Source organism: Leucopleurus acutus (genome assembly GCF_964270905.1).
Source record: "Leucopleurus acutus genome assembly, chromosome: 2".
NCBI classification, from domain to species: domain Eukaryota; kingdom Metazoa; phylum Chordata; class Mammalia; order Artiodactyla; family Delphinidae; genus Leucopleurus; species Leucopleurus acutus.
Window position 1 is genome coordinate 21,070,350 of NC_139143.1, and position 19,802 is coordinate 21,090,151.

Sequence of the window (19,802 nt, forward strand, 5' to 3'; positions counted from 1 at the left end):
TATTGCGGCATTCTTCCTCGGGCTGGGAGGCCCGGCCATCTCTGCTCTTTGTCTCTGGAGGAGACCGTAGCTCAAGAGGGAAGACTGTGGAGGAATATCTAAGAAAGGGCTGAGGAACGGAGTGTTTTAAGGGGACTGCGACAACGCGGCAGCCTCAACACAAGAGCGGCGCGCACTGCCGCCTCGGTAGCTGTCATGGCCGCCCTGACCACGTGATCGGCTCCCGCAGGCCTGGTTTCCGTCGCTCAAGTTCGGTAATCCGGGCTCTGCGACTCCCTCCCTTTCTCGTTTGCGGACTCGGACACTGCCTTTCTTCCCTCTGGAGGGGTGCTGTACAGACATCGAGAAATCCGGTAAGTATGTCATGAGGATGGGCGTTTCCCAGTACTATCCCTACCCCTGTTGTCTCCCCGGAGTCCCAAGCAGTAGGGTCAAGGTTTTTACACAGGTTCCATAGACTCCCGGATAGTGGTCCCCAAAAGACTCCTTCAAGTGTTTCAAGGCACTAGAAGGAGATTTTTGGGGACCACTATCCGGGAGTCTATGGAACTTGTGTAAAAAGTGCCTTGGAACAAGGCACAAACGAGAGAAAGAAATTCACATTAGCCCCACGAATCAATGGTATTAACAGCTATATTCACTGAATCGCCTTGCCCGCGTCTCCACTAGCGGTTGGGGGCGGGGGGAGGGTCTTATGGCTACATAGGAGTTTGTTTAGGCACCTTCTGCCCGCCTCTCCCGGGTAGATAGTATCGGCTTTCCACGAAAATGCCTGTTCAGGAGGGGCACGCTAAGGTGTGCGCCTGCGCAAGGTCTTAACGGCGTTAAACCGGACGGCGCCCGGGAGGAAGAGGCTGGGTGGTAAACAGGAAGTGGACGTTGGGAGCTCGGGGGCGGTAGGTTCGTCGCGCGACCCAGGGTCTCCGGAGTGGGGAACCCTTGTCGGTAATCGGACTCTTCCTGTGGCCTCGGCTTAGGTGGCAGCCTCGATCCGACTGTTGTGCTTGGTGGCTTCAACGGCACCCTTCCTTGCACCTGCAGGTGGGTGTGTCGTCCTTTTACCCCGCCCTTCGAATTCTTGAAAACTGGAGTGCGGATCTCTGACCGGACAGATTGAGTAGGGAGGGGTAGAGAACACGGTACTTACCGTCTTCGGTCCTGAAGTGAAGATATGCAGAACTTAAGACATTTTCATCCAGGACGTGGGAGGCCGCCTTAAAAGAGTATTTGTGGAAAATTTGTCACGGTCAAGTGTATTGTGTGCCATTATCTCTGGGAGGCTTGGTTTATATGCACAGAGATGCAGTATTAGTTTATTTAGGTTATAAAGGAGATTTACGTGGATGATATTTAGAAGGTTATATATTTTTGAAGGACTTGTTAAATGTTTTGAGTTACTCAAATGAACTTGCTCAATTTTTCATTGGATACACAGTGCGTTTCCTCATCCTTAAATAGCTGGTGCTCTCCAAAGCCGGTTTTGCCATGAATAAATATGGTAAGGGAGATGCATAAAGTAGATATTTTTTACACTGTGCAGCCCACGTTTTTTTCACCGATAAGAAAAATCCATGGACAACATTGTATATAATGCTTTCAAATTAATTAAATCTTACCGATTTTGTCTCCCACTTCCCGAAATCTAATTGCCGTATTTAAGTCTTCAACTACACCTTCCTGTATTATCTTCGGTATCTTCCCAAGGACTTTTAAGTAAGTGACACACTCCTTTTTTCGTTTCTTTTTTAACCTGAAAGGTGTGGAACTTAATTTTTTTAAGTTGGCATTTCACTTAGGTAGTTTTTTAAATGTTTTGGGTTTTAAGGATAGACATTTTTTTAAATTTATTGAAGTATAGTTGATTTACAGTGTTTAATTTCTCCTGTACAGCAAAGTGACTCAGTTATGCATATATACATTCTTTTTCATATTCTTTTTCATTATGGTTTGTCACAGGATATTGAATATAGTTCCCTGTGCTATACAGTAGGATTCTGTTGTTTATCCATCCTGTATATACTAGTTTGCATCTGCTAATCCCAAACTCCCAGTCCTTCCCTCCCCTACCTGCCCTCCCCCTTGTCAACCACAAGTATGTTCTAAGGATAGATATATTTTTTTTTTTAACCAACTAAACTGAGTTTATTAGGGACTAGAAGAGAAATCACAATCAGTGATATGCAAAGATGGGTGACCATAAGCAAATACAGAGAACAAGCAAGGGGAGCATGCTTTTATAGGGAAAAGAGGAGAGTTGGGAGGGGCTGTAATAACCAGAGAGTCCATTGGAGGAACCTAGGAGTCCAGAGTATGGAGGCTTCTCATTGGTTGGCCTGCTACAGTCTGACTGGCTGAGCTGCCATGGATGGAGAGAAGTTTTCTTCTTCCTTCTGATAGTAACCTAGAGGTACCTTCCTGTCAGAGATGTAGGTTTACTTCTCTCCTGTTAACTGAGGTCTCCTAGCGGGACCTGAGAGCCCCCCCTACAGGCCTGTCCCAACTCCAGCTCTACCTGAGGTTTCTTCAGTTACACATGCTAAATATGTTCATAATTCAGCCATTTTTTACCATTTTAAGGATAGATTTTATTGATCAAGTATCATGTGGGGTTTTTTATCATGAAAATATTGATTCTTATTAGCTAATCTGTGGAAAGTATATTTATTATAGAACACATGCTACAGCCAGTCAGTTGGCATCAGCAATATCATGTGGGAGATACAGTTAATTTAAAACCTATTTCTGTCAAGTAATCTTAGCAGTCTAAATAAGGGTCACCATTTAAACCTCTTTCGGAATCACGTTCCTCTGCTCCTGTGCCCTTCTCATTTGCAGCTGTCCAACCAAAGTCAAGTACTCCGCCCCTCAAAAGTGTAGTTTGGGGACCAGCAGCATCAGCGTCTCAGGTCCTACCCCAGACTGTTGAATTAGAACTTGCATTTTAACAAGAAGCCCCCACCTCCTGCCCCGACGTGATTTTTATACACATTAAAGTTTAAACATTACTGCTCCAGTATCTTCAGCATTGCAGTTACTGTGAGCACATTTACAAATGCTGTTTTTTTTTATAGGCCTGATCTAAGCATAGGCTGCTATAAACAGTTAAAACGAGATTGATGTATGGCAGTGAAGCATTTTATTTATGTATATGTCTGTTTTATATATGTTTTATATTAAAATGTATATATCCTGTAGTAATTTTCAACTTTTACTTTAAAAAATATTTTAATATGATTTACAGTGCTTATTAAATGTTTTATGTTTAATTTTTATACATTTGTTTTTTGTCAATAGGAAACACCTGGAGAGAATGACACATTGGTTTCATAGGAACCCCTTAAAAGCCACAGCTCCTGTCCCTTTTAACTATTATGGCGTAGTCACTGGCCCTGCTGCTTCAAAAATTTGCAGGTAAGTTTGTCAGTCTTCACAAGTACTGATTGAGCCCCCCATGGATACGAGGTACTTTTTTAGGGTCATGCACAGTGCAGAAGTATGTAATACACTGTCCCTAACCTTAGACTCCTTATAAACTTACAAATGACATGTGAAAAGTTAAGTCATAGATTATTTAAACTGGGTCCTCAAGTTTAGGTCAGTGAGTGAGTCCCAGAGAGACTAAACAGTCACAATTAAAAGAGTTAAGCTATATGTTACAACAGTACAAGAGACTCCACAAAGTCATATATGGATATTGTTCATTGGCCAGATAGTAAATTAATTGAGTTCTGAGCAGGGAGAGGTCCCTATGACCTGAAATAGCCTTCAGAGTATTCAGTAGCAGAGAGGACTTGAGCTGGGGTTTAAATGCATCATATGGCTTAGATCAGGGGTTGCCAGACTCTGTCCTGCAGATTGGCCCAGTGATTGTTTTCATAAAAATAAGTTTTTATTAGAACATAGCGCCCCCCCCACTTATTTACATATTGTCTATGGCTGCCTTTCCTCTCTACAGTAAGATTGAGTATTCCCAGGGGAGACTTTATGACCTACTAGGCCTAGAATATTTATCTTCAGGTCCTTTGCTGACCCCTGACTTAAGATAGTAAGAAGGGAGAGGAGAAAGTCATTTCTGTTAGGTAAACCTTTGTTCTAGGGAGTATGAGTAGAGCAGTTTAACTGGCACAAAAGAGATAGATGCAAGAGAGATTTTGAAGGAGGCATCAACTGGCCAGATGTCTCATTTGCTCTGGAAAGTTGAAAAGGATTCATTTAGTCTATGAGATACAGAACCTAGATGATCAAGACATTGGTGGTACCAGTAAAGGGAAACCAAGAGAATTGCTACTTTTTGTGAAAAGAAGTAATTGGAGTAAAAGGTTGATCTAGACCAGGGGTCAGCAAACTTTTTCTGTAAAGGGCTAAATAGTAAATATTTTAGGCTTTGTGGGCTACACACAGTCACTATTGGATATTCTTCTTTGTTCATTTTTGCAAAATTAAGCTGTGGGCCGTATAAAAACAAGTTACAGGTTGTACTTTGCCAACCCCTAATCCTAGACATTGGTCCCAGCTTAACTGTTTTATCTGTAGCATTGGGCAAGTCTCTTACTAATTACTCATCTGTAAAATTACTCATCTGTAAAATTAATAACCTAAATTAGATACTTCTAAGGTACACTTTTCTCGAATTCTGTCATTTTAATATGAATATAATTTTGCACAAGTTGGTTTGCAGGTGATGATTGAATGCCTACTTGGAAATAGCTAGCAAAGTATTCAAGTCTAGAATAGGCCTTAAGGATTCAAATTCTGGGGACTTCCCTGGCAGTCCAGTGGTTAAGACTCTGCGCTTCCAATGCAGGGGGCCCGGGTTCAATCCCTGGTTGGGGAACTAAGATCCCGCATGTTGCGTGGCATGGCCAAAAGGAAAAAAAATCAGATTTTTTTCCGAGTCCAAGAATTACCCCTCCCAGCTTTTAATTAAATAACTCAACAATGACAGATTCATAAGGTAGCCCATCCCATTTTGGGTCAGCTGTATATGGTTGTTACTATATACTTTCTTGGAATCAGCCTCCTTAGAGCTGGTACCAATAAATATTCCATTTAGACCATTCAGGTTTAAGTTTGTGCTCCTTTGTAAACATCAGTGCTACTTACAGTCCTTCTAAATCTTAAAATATTTGAAATGTTAGTATTACTTCACTCGACACAGAAATTTGAGTATATGCTTTATCCCAGACACTAAGTTCTGGGTATACAGTTCCTACTGTCTTGGTGCTCACAATTTAAATTTAGTCTTTAGTCATTTACACCCAATTGTCTTTAGTCATGGTCCATGTAATATGATTTCTGGATCCCTATTTAAGCAAGTTGCCTTCTGAAAGAACATGTGTAACTGGAACCAGGACCAAGTTAGAGCTGATAATGTAGATCTAGGATTAGATGTAGTTATACTCTTAGATGAGACCTCAGAAGAGAGAAGAGCAGAAAGCCAAAGATTGAACATTGCTAGAGGTGGGAATATGAAGGGGACATGGAAGAAAATAGAGAAGGAACTTTTAGAGATGAGAGGAGAATCTGGAAAATGTGGCGTTATTGGAATCAAGGGAGAAAAGAATTTTGAGAAAGAAACAATAAATGTCTGCAACATTTATTGCTGCAGAGAAGCAAAGGAGAATGGAGACGAGGGAGCAGTTTTAAAATGACTAGTGGTCACGTGTTTTTGCATGTTTGTGTGTGTGTTGTATTATAGAATGCAATTTTAAAATATGGTTTTGTACTTAAGTACATTTTGACATAATGTCAAATTTTGACATTGTAAGGGGATACTAAAATTATGTACAAATGTTAAATTTCCATTTTTCAAAAAACTTCTATTGTGAACTGGTCAGATTAATTTACTCATTCGTAATTGTTTCCTCCCGTCTTAAAAGCTTGTGTTAGTTTGATTTTTTAAAATTAAAACTTGCTGTGTATCTTTATTATATAATTGTATTCATGATTTGCTCCTTTAGTTGGACTGAGTTTATTTTAGTACAACTTTTAAAACAACTGTTACTGGAAATTTCACTTACCTCCAGTGTTAGTCCAATTAAATTCATTCCTGTATACTTAGTAATATCTTAGAGGAAGGGGTGTGTGTGTGTGTGTGTGTGTGTGTTTAAGCTTTTACAGTTGAAACTTTTAAGCCACTTTTACATAGATTCATTGTAATACAGCTTACTTAACATTACTCTCTCTTTCTGTCTCATTTAAGTGACTTGAGATCATCTAGAGCACGACTGCTTGAATTGTTCACTGATTTGAACTGTAATCCACAAATGATGAAGAATGCAGCAGATTCATATTTTTCACTTTTACAAGGTTAGTTATTTAAATCAATTTAATTTTTTAAAAGTCAACTACGTAGAAGTTCATATTTGATTCTTAGACTTTTCAGATTTGAATAGTTTAGTCTTCTAGGTTATATTCTTCAGTATGCTTGAGTATCAGAAATGTTAGAATGTAAAGGTAGTATGTGGTCTTTCTAACATTTTGAAAATTAAATGTGTGCATATTTCATATTATGTTACCTTAGGAGAAGTGTATAGAGGGGCTGGGAGTTTCATTCAGGTATCTGAAAAAGTCATTCTCCGAAAAATGTTCTAAACAGACAGGTGATATTTCCTGTAAAACTGAAAATGTTTTCTACCTTTTTATAGGTTTCATTAACTCATTGGATGAATCTACCCAAGAAAGCAAGTTACGATATATTCAAAATTTCAAGTGGACTGATACATTACAGGGACAGGTTCCAAGGTAAGCAGCACCAACAGTACTAAATTCAAGCCATTTTTGTAACTGTTTAGCTAGTGATTAACTCGTAGCCTCTGTGTGGAAGAAGTAAAATCTAAGTCTGATCAGCATTTTGCCTTATCAGGAAATTAATATAAAACTTTTGACCTAAACTCTTAATGCAGTCTATTAAGTACAAACAGAATTTGTTTCTTCTGGACCAAATCATTTTTGAGATAATCAATATAAACGTTAACTAGATTGAGCAGCCTTGACTTTTAATAACACACAAAGAATGGTTTGGGAATTTGAAACCCAAACCTAGATTTTGGTCTTTGCCTCCATCCAAGCAGAGCAGAACTTTGCTTTCTCCACTACTTTCCTTTTCTGATGGATAGTTCAGATGTCTCTGGTCAGTCTCCTTCTTTCATTCTCCCCAGTTCCACCCCAGTTCCATACTCTTTTGACTGACAGTACTGTATTTGTTTTTCTTCCTAATTTCACTGTTTCTGCTCTTTTTAAAAACTTCCCCTCAGAACTTTCTCATCATTCACTTGAAACTAGTTAGATCTAATTATAACAGGAAACCAATCATAATGGTGCTAAATTTTTAACTACTTTTTTTTTTAAACACCATTGGGTTATTTAAATAGTTATATATTTTTATCTCAATTTGCTTTAGAATTAACCGTTTTATAAAATCAGAAGGGAAGGAAATGGGGATTGGCAAACAACCAGGGCAGGCATTACAGTGGAAGGAGTGTGGACTTTGGATTCATACACACGTAGATCAGCCTCAGAGCTTCTCCTGTGTGAACATCTGCTTCCTCAACTGTATGTTGGGGTTACAGGTATAGGGCTTTTGTGAGGAACAAAATAGGAAATTTTGTATTAAGGGGCTGATATAATGCCAGGCATTAATAGACATTCAATAAATGTTAGTTTCCTTCCTTCCTTCCTTGGGAATATTGTATAATAGAATTCATAAATTGGGTAGGAAGTTGTGGACTGTGGGTCCTTTCCAAATTTTAATATTCTGGGATACCAAGGTTTTCCAAGTAAGTCTTCATTTTCTGTTTTGCTTTATGTACCCCTTTGTACTTCATCTAAAATTAAGGAATATTTTCCTTAAAAACTTTTTTTAAAGAATCAAACCTCTACCATTGTTACATTACAAAACTTTGGCAGATTCTAAAGTGTTTTGTATTACATAAATTTGGCAGTTTTCCCCACCATGCTAAATTTTCATTCCTTGTGACAGCATTTCTCAGCACAGTTTTATGAGACAGTGAAGAATTATGTGGTAAAGGCCTTAAGTTATAATGTTGAGTATTCAGTACATCTGAGATTTTTAATTTATTTAATCCTTGATTGCTACTTACTCAATGAAAAGTATGCTGTGAGTATATCTTCTGAAAGATGTTTTTTCAACTGTATACACTCTTAACTACTACCTAGATGTGGTACAATAGAAATGGAGTGTTTGGGAGCAAGGCAGATTGAAATAAACGAAGGGTAAACAGGAGAGAGCTATTCATGAGACCCCATAAAAATTAGCAAAACTATCTTATTATTTAAAGATAAAGTTATAAATTAGATATGCCTCTTAGATCACCATTACTAGAATTACTAGATGTAATTAGTAGATGTAATTCATTGGAAAGTTCCCAGTGCTGGAAAGAATAAGCCGTTAAACTATGCATTAAATTTTTTTGGCATGGTAAACTGTTTTAAGAAGTTTGTTCATAACTGTCATATTTTTGTATGTTATAATGTATATTAAACAGGATAGTTTATAAGGTATTTTTTAATTACATGTTTTGTAACAAATCTTTTTTTTTTAATCTAAAAAGTTTCCATGTCTCTGTTCCTTCTAAGATGGAGGCAGCAATTAAATAAAAAATACAAAGCAGAATCATGATTCTCGTTTCTTCCCTTTGGGTAATTTTTCTGTATCTTTATTAGTATTATATGTGTAATAAGGGTATTACTTCAGGTTTTTTACTTCATCATTTGAGATAAGTGAGATAATGTGTATAAAGAGTTTTCAGGGTCTCATCAGAACAACAGTGAATAAAAATATTATTTGCTTTGTGAGCTTTTGCCATCTTTGTGTCATGTTTAGTTATAGAATCTGAAGGAAACAAATAAGATATAAAATACACTTATTTTTGAGACCTTTTTCTTTGTAGTATACCAATTGGCTTGGCATTCAGAATCTTCTGCAGTTTCATATCAGCTTGGCTTTTTGCTCTCCTGCTCCTCGATTTCTCTCTATGAACTGGCAACTTCAATCAAGCTAGTTGGGTTACTGCCACCAGAAAAATCTTTATCCTGTCTTGTGCGTTAACAGCATCATTCCCTCATCTGGGATGTCCTTCTGCTTCCCTTCTAGCCATCTTTCAAGGCACAATTCAAACTCTGTTTATACCATTAAGCCTTCTTTAACCATTCTAGCCTGAAATGATCTGTCCTCTGAAATCCATTTTCTTAAAATGTGGTGTAAGAATCACCTGCTCCAGAATCAACTGGATACTTGTTAAAAATGCAGATTCTGGGCACTTCCCAGACTTTCTTTGTGGGATAAGTTCCAGTAATCTGTATTTTTAAAACTATTCAACAGTAACCTTTGGGAACTACTATTCTCATGTTTATTATTATGAAGTACATCGTGGACCATTATGTTTAGTCATTCAGTGTTAATTGTGTGTGTGTTTGCTTGTGTCTTACCTCCCAACCTATATTAAACACAAGAACTCTTCATTTTTTCAGTTAGCATTTAGCTCTTTATGATTTTGTGTAAGATGTATAGCAGGCTTCATATAGAGATGTCTCATTGACAGTACTTAACGATCATGTTTATAATTCTAGTGCCCAGCAGGATGCTGTTTTTGAATTAATTTCCATGGGATTTAATGTAGCTTTATGGTATACCAAATATGCTTCAAGACTGGCTGGCAAAGAAAAGTAAGTTAAAAGGGAAGGGTTATGTGCATATTATTATTTTTCAAACGTATGGAGCTTCATTATTAAAAAGTCTAGGCTACTGATAAAAAGTATCACTTCTAATAAATGTAAGGTTGCCTCATAAAGTTAATATTTTAAGTATCAGAATTATGGAGCCCACTGTTAAAAGGGAAAAAATTTTTAATAATCTTGTCATGGGGGTGGTCTTTCTGAATAAAACCCCAAACCAAGAAAAGGGTTGACTATTTGACCACATAAAGTACCATAAACAAAGTTAGAAAACAAATGACAGATTGGTCAAAAAAATTGCAGTGCATGTGACAAATTGTTTTTATAATGCTTTTACAAATCATCAGGGAAAAGATCAACAGATCGAAAATAAACAGGCAATTCACAGAAAAATACAAAGCCTTATAAGTTTGTGAAAGATGTTTTGAAGGATTAAGGAACTGTGAAATAAAATGAGATACAGTTTTTATAATAGTACAATTGGATATTAGCAATATGAAACTGGCAACTACCAACTGTGATGCGCCTGAACATGGGAATAATATGCAGCCATTTAAGAATGGAGTTGAATTCTATGTGCTGATGTCAAATTGTCTCTGAAGTAATTTAGGTGATTAAAACAAGAGCAGAGTGGTGAATATTGTGTATGTATGTGTTTTTTAAGTATGTGCATGCATTAAATGTATATTGATTTTTATGCTTGTTTATGCACAGAAGATTATCTGGAAGGAAAAACAAGAAGGCTTTGTCCAGACCCCTAAACAGGAGCTCTCTTTTTCACTTGTAGTATCTTCTCTTTGGATATTTTTCATGTGCATTTGTTAGTTTCTTAAGTGTCAAAAAGAAGAAAACGTAGTGAAAAACACAAATGACTAACTTCTGTGGATTTATGAGAATGTATTAGTTGTTGGTTTTAATACCAGAAACGGGATTCATCCTGTAACTAATGTAACCACTGTCTTTCAGCATAACAGAGGATGAAGCAAAAGAAGTCCATCGAAGCTTAAAAATTGCAGCTGGGATTTTTAAACATTTAAAGGTAAAATAATAATAATATATATTCTTAATGCTTTAATTCTTGAATAATTTTTATTTAATTCTTTGCGGGGTGGGGTGAAGGAATTATTTCATCATGTAGAAAGAACTAGTATGTGTTCTGTTTTCCTTATGTTAAGTACCTTGTTGATGAGTGCAGCCAATTACAGAATATTAAGTGTTTCCACTTCAGAAAATCATCAGTGAATTTTACAATTAGACGATGCAAGTGGTACTTCACTGCTTATTTTTCAGTCTCTTCTGAAAAGATGAGAGAAAACAAAGCACAAAAATTGATAGTTCTGAGCATTTCCCTTGCTGTATGCAGCAGTTGCCAGGAGCCATCATAATTGTGCAAAACCAGATTTTCTGAGTATATTCTCTGTATTTCATTGAAAATGCCAGCGGGGCAATCAGTACACACTAATTACATTAAATTGCTTGGAGATGTGATGAGAATTAGGGGAAAGACTAACGTATTTTCCAACCAGAATTACCCCCACCCCATTCTAATTAAACTACTATTTACTGAAGGCTCCTGGAGGCCAGTGTTGCATTTTCTCATGATAAGATAGTTTTACAGTGATGAAAAAGCTGTGATCCTGAGTGAGCTACAGAACTGTAGTCTTCTTTATATCTGCTATTATTAATGTGAATGAACAGTTTCGGCTGTCATGCAAAAGGGAAATTTGGTTTCCGTTTCAGTTAAACATTTTCTAAGTTGAGAATATGACTTGCATATCTAAGCAATTTATTATGACCCAAATTTTGCTCTTGAATTTCTTATTTTTACAAAAATTTATAAGAAGCTTTAAAAGTTTTAGTGTACAGGAACTTTTATTCTCTGTAAGCTTAACATTGCTCCATTTTACACTTTGTTTGTACCCTAAATTTCTGAAAAACCCCAAATTGAATATCTCATAACTTCAGTTTTCTTTCTAACAGCTGAGTTAAAATAAAATTTGGCTTCTTTGTTTTTTTTTTCTTTCTCTCTCAGGAAAGTCATATCCCAAAATTAATTACACCCGCAGAAAAGGGGAGGGATTTAGAGGCACGACTCATAGAAGCTTACATTATCCAATGTCAAGCTGAAGCTCAAGAAGGTATCTTAAATATTGTAAGAGTTTTTTTAAGAAAGTCTATATTGGCATTTAGTTCTTTTTTTTAAAATCAGAATTAGCTGGAATTGCTGGAGTTTCAGGATTTGAGAAATTTATAGTGAAGAATTTAAAAAATTGATTTTTACCTTTAGCATTTGCCTTCATTTTTCATTAGCTGGAAAAGGCCTTACAGTTTAATGATTCTTTTTAAGAGGATTTTGATTTCATGCCATTTCTGGCAGCATAATTAAGTCTATAACTCATCTTTCCCCCCACTCTACCTTGCTCATTTCTTTTCTGCTTCCACTGTTTGGCTTACCTTGAAATCTTTGCCTTTCAGTGGCAGGAAATAAATGAAGACTTATGTGAAAACAATAAAGAAACTTTGTTGGCTTTTGTTTTTCTTTATTTCAAACTCCAGTGCCCTGAAAGTATTTGTTTCCTCTTACATCATGCGATTTTGTAGTAGGGGTTTTCTGTGATTAGTAATTGGCTAGTGATTTATTTAAGGAAGTGGTATCAGAACCAGCAAGCTCAGTGTTTTCTGCTTGTTTATGTTTGCATTTTCTGTAGCTTACTTTTCATGTTAAAACTTTTAACAAACTGTATTAAAGTCCCGAATAGATATCAGACTGTCTTTTGCTATTATAATTGAACTTAAGGTAAATGCAAGTGAACTTAATCATACATTCACTTCATTGTGTTTTGGTTATAGTAACAATTGCTCGAGCAATTGAACTGAAACATGCTCCTGTACTAATTGCTGCCCTGGCATATGAAACAGCCAATTTCTATCAAAAAGCTGGTAAGTTCTATTTTTAGTCTTTAGATTTTCACATTAAGCTCTTGGCTTAGTAGGGAACAAGCAAAGCAAAAGGACTCTCAGATTGTTTCATCTTTTGCAAAGCTGTAGTAATAGCTGCACTATTTTATTAATCTTGTTTAAAAGAAAATAAAAGAATTAGAGCTGTTCACGGTTAATATGCTCCATAACTTCTAGTGAAAAGGATGATGCTATCCTTTTTAACCAGTTACATCTAATAATTAAACAGCTGTTTTTCTTTTGAAATGTTTTTGGTCTTTATAACAACCTTGTAGTTACTATCCTTATTTAGACAAGAAACTGAAATCCAGAGAATTAACATAACTCATCTGTAATTTAACTGCTAGCAGGTGGGAGGCTGAGACTAGCACTCAGATCTTCTCCTTAACGTATTATTCTTTTCAGTCACTTATTTAGGAAACATGCATATGTTTCTATTTATCAGATGGTTACTCTTTTAGTTGCTGGGTATACAGATTCACAGTCTAGGGAAGGAGACAAACATGTAACCACATTATTATAGTATGAAATGAGGTGTGGTTACAGGGGTGAAATAAAAACCTAAAGGATCTGGGCATGCTAGAGAAGGCTTTCTAGAGGAAGGTGGTGGTTTAGGCTTATTTTGAAATAGAAATAGAAATTCTAGGTTTGCTGGGTTGCTTTAGCATATGGGAAGAGTAGAACATTCTGTAGTATGTACAAAGATTAGAAAGAACTTAGCACATTCTGGGACTAAGACATGTTTTAGCTGAAACAGGATGAGAGCTAGGAGCAAAGGTTACGAAAGTGTGCATATGTGAGGCTATGAATTGGTCTGTAAGCGTGTCTGAGAAGTTTGGCCTTCATTCGGTAGATATTTGGGACCCCTTAAAAGGTATAGTAAAGTCAATCTGACTTGACTGGACTTGAATTTAAGAAAAGTCCCTATCATTGCAAGATGAGAAATGGGCTTACTAGTGAAGGAGTAGTAGGCTGACTCTACTTAGATTATAATCATTTCTTCCTAAGTACTATGGAAGAAATGATGAAGGTTTTGACAAAGATAGCAGAGTAGGAAATGGAGAGGAAGAAATACATTCGAAAGGTGTTTGGCAGGATATATGAGCATGTGTGTTTTATACAAGATGCAGGGATGGGGTGGTGAATGAGGGTTAGGAGAGTATCCTTGCTTCTGACTTGGGTGACTAGACTATTCTTGGCATTGCTGTATTATGAAAAAGGTTGGAAAGAGATATTATAATAGTATTCATATTTACTTTGAAGTTCTTAGTCATTGCTGTTTTTATCATTATCTCAAACTTAAATTGCATTAACCATCAAATCTAAATAAATAAATAAGTAAATAAAATAAATCACTTTAAATAAAGCAAGCGGTTTTTTTGTGGGGTTTTTTTTGTGGTACGCGGGCCTCTCACTGTTGTGGCCTCTCCCGCTGCGGAGCACAGGCTCCGGACGCGCAGGCTCAGCGGCCATGTCTCACAGGCCCAGCCGCTCCGCGGCATGTGGGATCTTCCCGCACCGGGGCACGAACCCATGTCCCCTGCATCAGCAGGCAGACTCCCAACCACTGCGCCACCAGGGAAGCCCAAAGCAAGGTTTTTAAAGTGTAAATGCTTGAGTTGTAGATTTGAATGGTCTTTTAGCATCTGAACACATAAGCTATAAGTCTCCTAGTGAATCAGGGTGAAATTATATTTTGCTTTTTAAAATGTAACTTTAGATCATGCTTTATCCAGTTTGGAGCCTGCATACTCTGCTAAATGGAGAAAATATCTTCACTTGAAAATGTGTTTCTACACAGCTTATGTAAGTATTTTTAGCCCAGAAACAATGTAAATTACTGTCTCTCCAGCCCCTTGAGCACCAGTTCTGTCATCTCGCCTGACTCTTTGTTAGCATTTTACAGATAATGGACAGCTCTCAGTAAATGTTCCCTGATAGTCAGTGCAGCCATTGTGGAGTAAAGCAAGTGGAAGGAGATGATGTAGAGCTGGGTTATAGCAATGGAATTACTGTTTGATTCAAACCCACTTTTAAGCTGGAACCTTCTGCAAACTTCATGAGAATTCTCTCGTTTCATCCTGTTCACTGAGAAAGATATTTACTAATGCTAATCTAAAGACTTAGCCATACAGTGTATCACCTGGGTTGGTGAAGAATCATAAATAAGATTTCTTATACCTTATAATCTGCTTTCAAACACACTGCATAAGACCATGTGCAATCCCTGCATTGATGGTAGACATTTAAAGAATAAGCATGTTCTATTCCAGCCTGGTAACATTTTTCTTAAGACCTGTTTAGTCTTTAACCTCAAATCCTTCCTCCTTCTCCCTCTGTATTAGCACACTAATTTCCCTCCTTTATCCCCTCTGCCCTAATTATAAAAACAGGTTTCAGCAAATAGTTTTTGCTCTCAGTCCATGGTTAGAAGGCTAGTTTGGCTCAAGGCTTGACATAATTCCACTTTATATACCAACAGAGAAGGGGGGAAGCTTATTCAAGTAGAATTGTAAGGGACTGCATTGATACTTCAAACAGTGGACAAAGGCATTTCTTTGTCTGATGCATATAGAAAACGATAGTGGAAAGCATCATTTGAGGAGAGAATGAATAAAAATTTGTTTCTTTTATCAGGCTTATTGTTATCATGGTCAGACTTTGTTGGCTAGTGATAAATGTGGTGAAGCAATCAGGTCTCTTCAAGAGGCAGAAAAATGTAAGTATTCCTGCCAGAATATTAACTCCTCTTTTAAAAACTAATGTTTAATCATAAAGGGAATGGGCAGTTAAAAGAGATGTTGGCGGAGTTCATGAAAGGGAATGAGAATCAGTGAAGTAATTGGAGGAAAGAAAAAAAACCTAGAAACTTGTAGAAAACCTTCGAAAACCTATAACTTGTAGAAAATACCTACCTACCCCTTATACTATTGTTGGTAGTGCTCTTATGCTAGTTAAAGAGCATCTCTGATTAATAGCCTTTTTAGTATAAATAATCAATAATTATAATCAAATGACTGTATATCCCTTTCACATGCAGTTTATGCAAAGGCAGATGCATTATGCAAAGAATATGGAGAAACCAAAGGCCCTGGACCAACAGTCAAACCTTCAGGACACTTGTTCTTTAGGAAACTTGGAAATCTTGTGAAGAACACCCTTGAAAAATGTCAGAGAGAAAATGGATTTATGTGAGTACAGCTCAGTATGATTTTAGTAGTCGGTATAGTATGTGCAGTTGACCCTCTGTAATCTGTGGGTTCCACATCTGGAATTCAACCAACCGCAGATTGAAAGTATATGGGGGGGCAGGGAGGGGGGATTCTAGAAAGTCCTTAAAAGCAAAACTTCAATTTGCTGCAGGCTAGCAACTATTTACATAGCATTTACATTCTATTAGGTATTATAAGTAACCTAGAGATGATTTAAAGTTTACGGGAGGATGTGCGGGAGGATGTGCGTAGGTTATATGCAAATACTACTTCACTTTACGTAAGGAACTTAGGCATCTCTGGATTTTGGTATCTGCCGGGGTCCCAGAACCAATCCCCCGAAGATACTGAGGTTTGAACGTATTTATAATGTTTAAATAATAATATCGTTTTAATATCACAGTTTGTTAGTCTCTATTCCCATACATTTTATATCAAGTTGCATTGAAGTTGAGCATTAATTTTTTATTTAAATTGGTGATAGAATTCACTTGTGTTAAATCTAACTTTTATTCTGCTTTTGATGATAACATATAAAAGCAGGTTTAAAAATTCAAACATGAATTATTAATATATAGCCCACTTCTACTGTCCTAACTTTCTCTTACCTTTGTTTCCCTGCCATTCCTTCTCTGTGTGTTATATATACATACCTTCTCTTGGCATACTCATCTCATTCTCTTTTCAGCCACGTATAAAGCAGGGAAATTAATTTTCTGTCAGTTCTGTTTAGGCCTGTCAAGCAGTTTTCCATTATTAAATCAGTGTTGTTCAAACTGTAGATCAGTACCTATGGAGGTTGTAGAATTAATTTTGTCCCTGCTTTTTGTCTTGCATTCTTCCCTTTATATTCTGCATCTGGTCATGCTGTGCTTTCACATCCTTGAACGTGCCCAGTTTAACTTTTATCACTTCCTTTGGAAAGCATCCCTGACCCCCCAAATCTGCCCCTCTTTTAATTGCCCCTCTTTTGTGTTCTCACGGCACTCCACGTCCCTCATAGCTTCAGTTACATTGCACAGTTGTTGACAGGGTTTCTTGACTTTGTCACCTACTCATCTGTAAACTACGTGAGACAGGAAATTGTTCTCTATGTAATTCATCATTAAATTGTCATTTCCTTGCACAAGGTCTTGGACATAAATAGACACTCAAATAGTTAACAAATAACTGAATGAATTGTTGTTTCCATTGCTTTTTGCAGTTACTTTCAGAAAGTTCCAACAGAAGCCCCACAACTGGAACTCAAAGCAGTTTATGGTCTCGTAGAACCTGTACCTTTCGAATTTCCTCCTACAAGTGTGCACTGGACACCAGAAACATTGGCTGCTTTTGATCTCACCCAAAGACCCAAGGATGACAGTGTACGGGATTGGGTTTTTTCCATTCATTCACAAAAATTTCAAAAGAGAATTCAGACTTCACAGTTTGATATTGTCCTCTATTTAAATAGATGCATGTATTTGTCTAAATGTTAAATTAGCTAATTACAGTGCTTGGTGTAAAATCTGAACTCTTTCAGAGGTAAACCTCTAGGCGCTAATTGTCTTCTGATTTTTTACATAGTTGAGTGATGTTGTTTTCAACACATTATCTTGCCTTTTTACAATTCGTCGGAGCCTCCTTTAAGAAGAGTGCGGGAGGACGGGTCTAAAAAGGATGGCTCATCCATGTTTATATTGCTATAGCAATGCTGTTTTTGATTCAGCATAGTGCATGGTATTTGAAGATTTGACCTAATTTCAACATTCTGTGACATCATCCAGGGGTAAAATTAGATTGCTTTTATTCATTTATATCTAAGTACATTTTAGTGTACTAAACCAAATGGTAGATTAAGTGGAAATTTTGAGGTTTGGCTAACAAAAGAGAGGGGGTCTGTGAAAAAAGGGATGGGAATTATTTTGTAGCCATAGCTGCTTCCTTGAAATTTTTTTTTTAATATAATTTCCTACCCATACTAAAACCATTATTCCTTAAAATAACAGTTTTTGCATCCTGTTCAGCCTCTTAAATAATGTCCTAAGAGGTAGCCTGTTACTGTCACAAGTAATCTTCAAACTTGAGGGTTCCATGTGCACAGGTTGATGGCTCAGTTTCTCCCTCCTCGAAAGAGTAAGAGTACCATTAGCTTGATTTTTGCCTACCCATCAGGTTTTCATCTTCACTGAAATGTTGCTTTCCTGTTACATCTTTAATTGAATTGGTTTGTATGTAGCTTCTGGCACAGCTTTGTTAGTCTCCGTGCTGTGTATTTTAGTATATCATCTTTATATTAGTCTGAAGTGGAATAGATCTAGTGTTTGTTTTCCAGATCTTAGTTTATGTACTTACACTGTATTTTTCTTTCTCCATAGGCTAAACCCAAACCAGAAGAAGTGGTGAAACCTATGAAAGAACCAGATATCAAACCTCAGAAGGACACTGGGTGCTACATCTCCTAAAATACATTGATACAGTGTGCACTTTGAATTTTCTTCCAGATAAGATAAAACATGGAACTTTATCTTTCTTGAAATGATTTCTCTGAAGCCTATAGATTAATTTAGTACATTCAGAGGGAATCTGCCTTCAGTTTATTTGTTCTTGATTTTTAACACAGTGGAAGTGTTTCATGCTTTGTTTCCGAACTCCTTTTTAATCAGGACAACCTGTGAAAAATTTTTATTGTGCTTCTAAAGGGCATATTTGGGGGTTGGGTTTTTCTTCCTGAACTCTGGGTAGTAGTAAGTTTCAGGTTAATACACTACAGGCCAGAATCATGTGGTTTCAGGTGTGTTTTTCTATCTTCACAAAAAAAAGTTTATTTTCCTTCCTCTTATTTGACACCAGAAGGATGACAGGAGTCAGTTTTTAACAGACAAGGTTTTTTACCCCTCCCCTTTTTTACCCTCTGTAGCACAGACTTGTTATCTTCTGTGTCAGTTACCTTTTCTGGTTGGGGGAAAAAAAAATGACTTTTAGTTAAAGATCAAAAAATCTTCATACCAAATCCCTTATACATGTTAGAATCTATAATTTACTCACAAATCAGTGTTTATAGGTATGTTGAGACCATTTAAGAGCTTACTCTTATGCTGATAGCCCTGTACTTCATTTCAGTCTCAGTACGCAAACCTACAATATTTTTTAAAGTACTTTTTTCTAATGGATTTTTTACTTAGGGGACAGAACTTGGTAACAGCTCTTAGTATTTGTGTGAGAAGACAGTGAAAATGCTTTTGCAGAAGTCAAATAATGCATGATGAAAAGAAAGAACTTTAAGCCTAAACAAGATCGGTTGTCCTGAATTACACTGGTAAATCTCTACTACTTTGTTACAGAAGTTAGAGTAAAATGCCTTTGTTAACCTGATTTCAGTGTACATGGTTTTTATATAGTTTTCTAATAACTTATTCTGTCAGAATTGTATTGCTTTAGGCCAAAGGCCATAGCAGAAACTTAGAGAGCAAACAGGTACAGTATATCTTAAAAATACCTTGTAATATTTGAAATAGTTTAGTATATACACAAACCTGGGAAATAGTGGATACATAATACTTTAATAAAAAAAAATCACACATGTAGGTTTATCTTCTTTTGATTATTCTCCTGGGGCATCACCTAATTTTTCTCTTATAAATGACAGATTGGTTCAAATAATAGGAGTAGTAATAGTAGGGTATGTTGAGAGCTTACTTTGTGCCAGGCACTGTGCTGAGCACTTAAATAGATAAACCTTTGAATCCACACAGCAACTCTGTGACAAATAAGTAAAACCTGCATAAAGTATTGAGATAGGAATAAACATTTCATTATGAAAAATAGATTATACCTATCTGAATATTGTGCTAAAATAAATGATTACTTAAATCATAGTTTATACTCATGGGGAAAAAAGCTACATAGAATCAGTGAGGTTTTTTTTTATATGGAAATGCTAATTACTCCTTGCTG

At 36.7% G+C, this 19,802-nt stretch overlaps 1 protein-coding gene across 2 annotated transcripts; it reads left to right on the plus strand.

The window, feature by feature from the left end:
* Positions 1 to 97: 97 nt before the first annotated feature.
* BROX (BRO1 domain and CAAX motif containing) lies at positions 98 to 18,849 on the plus strand. 2 transcript variants are annotated; one of them, XM_082833779.1, is made up of 14 exons: positions 242 to 353; positions 978 to 1,041; positions 3,295 to 3,411; positions 6,203 to 6,309; positions 6,648 to 6,744; positions 9,592 to 9,687; positions 10,663 to 10,735; positions 11,729 to 11,834; positions 12,547 to 12,636; positions 14,375 to 14,460; positions 15,292 to 15,373; positions 15,695 to 15,845; positions 17,071 to 17,230; positions 18,224 to 18,849. In XM_082833779.1, the coding sequence occupies exons 3-14, from the start codon at positions 3,311 to 3,313 to the stop codon at positions 18,308 to 18,310; spliced, it is 1,236 nt and encodes a 411-aa protein (XP_082689905.1). In that variant the 5' UTR covers positions 242 to 353; positions 978 to 1,041; positions 3,295 to 3,310; the 3' UTR covers positions 18,311 to 18,849. The 2 variants fall into 2 exon arrangements, with proteins under 2 accessions (XP_082689904.1, XP_082689905.1); XM_082833778.1 differs by lacking the exon at positions 978 to 1,041 and having other exon boundaries at positions 98 to 353.
* The last annotated feature ends 953 nt before the right edge of the window (positions 18,850 to 19,802 follow it).

Coding starts and splice junctions, on each gene's coding strand:
- BROX (XM_082833778.1), top strand. CDS start 3,311: ATGACACATTGGTTTCATAGGAACCCCTTAAAAGCCACAGCTCCTGTC. Junction 6,310..6,647: donor ATATTTTTCACTTTTACAAG/GTTAGTTATTTA, acceptor ACCTTTTTATAG/GTTTCATTAACTCATTGGAT. Junction 12,637..14,374: donor CAATTTCTATCAAAAAGCTG/GTAAGTTCTATT, acceptor ATGTAACTTTAG/ATCATGCTTTATCCAGTTTG.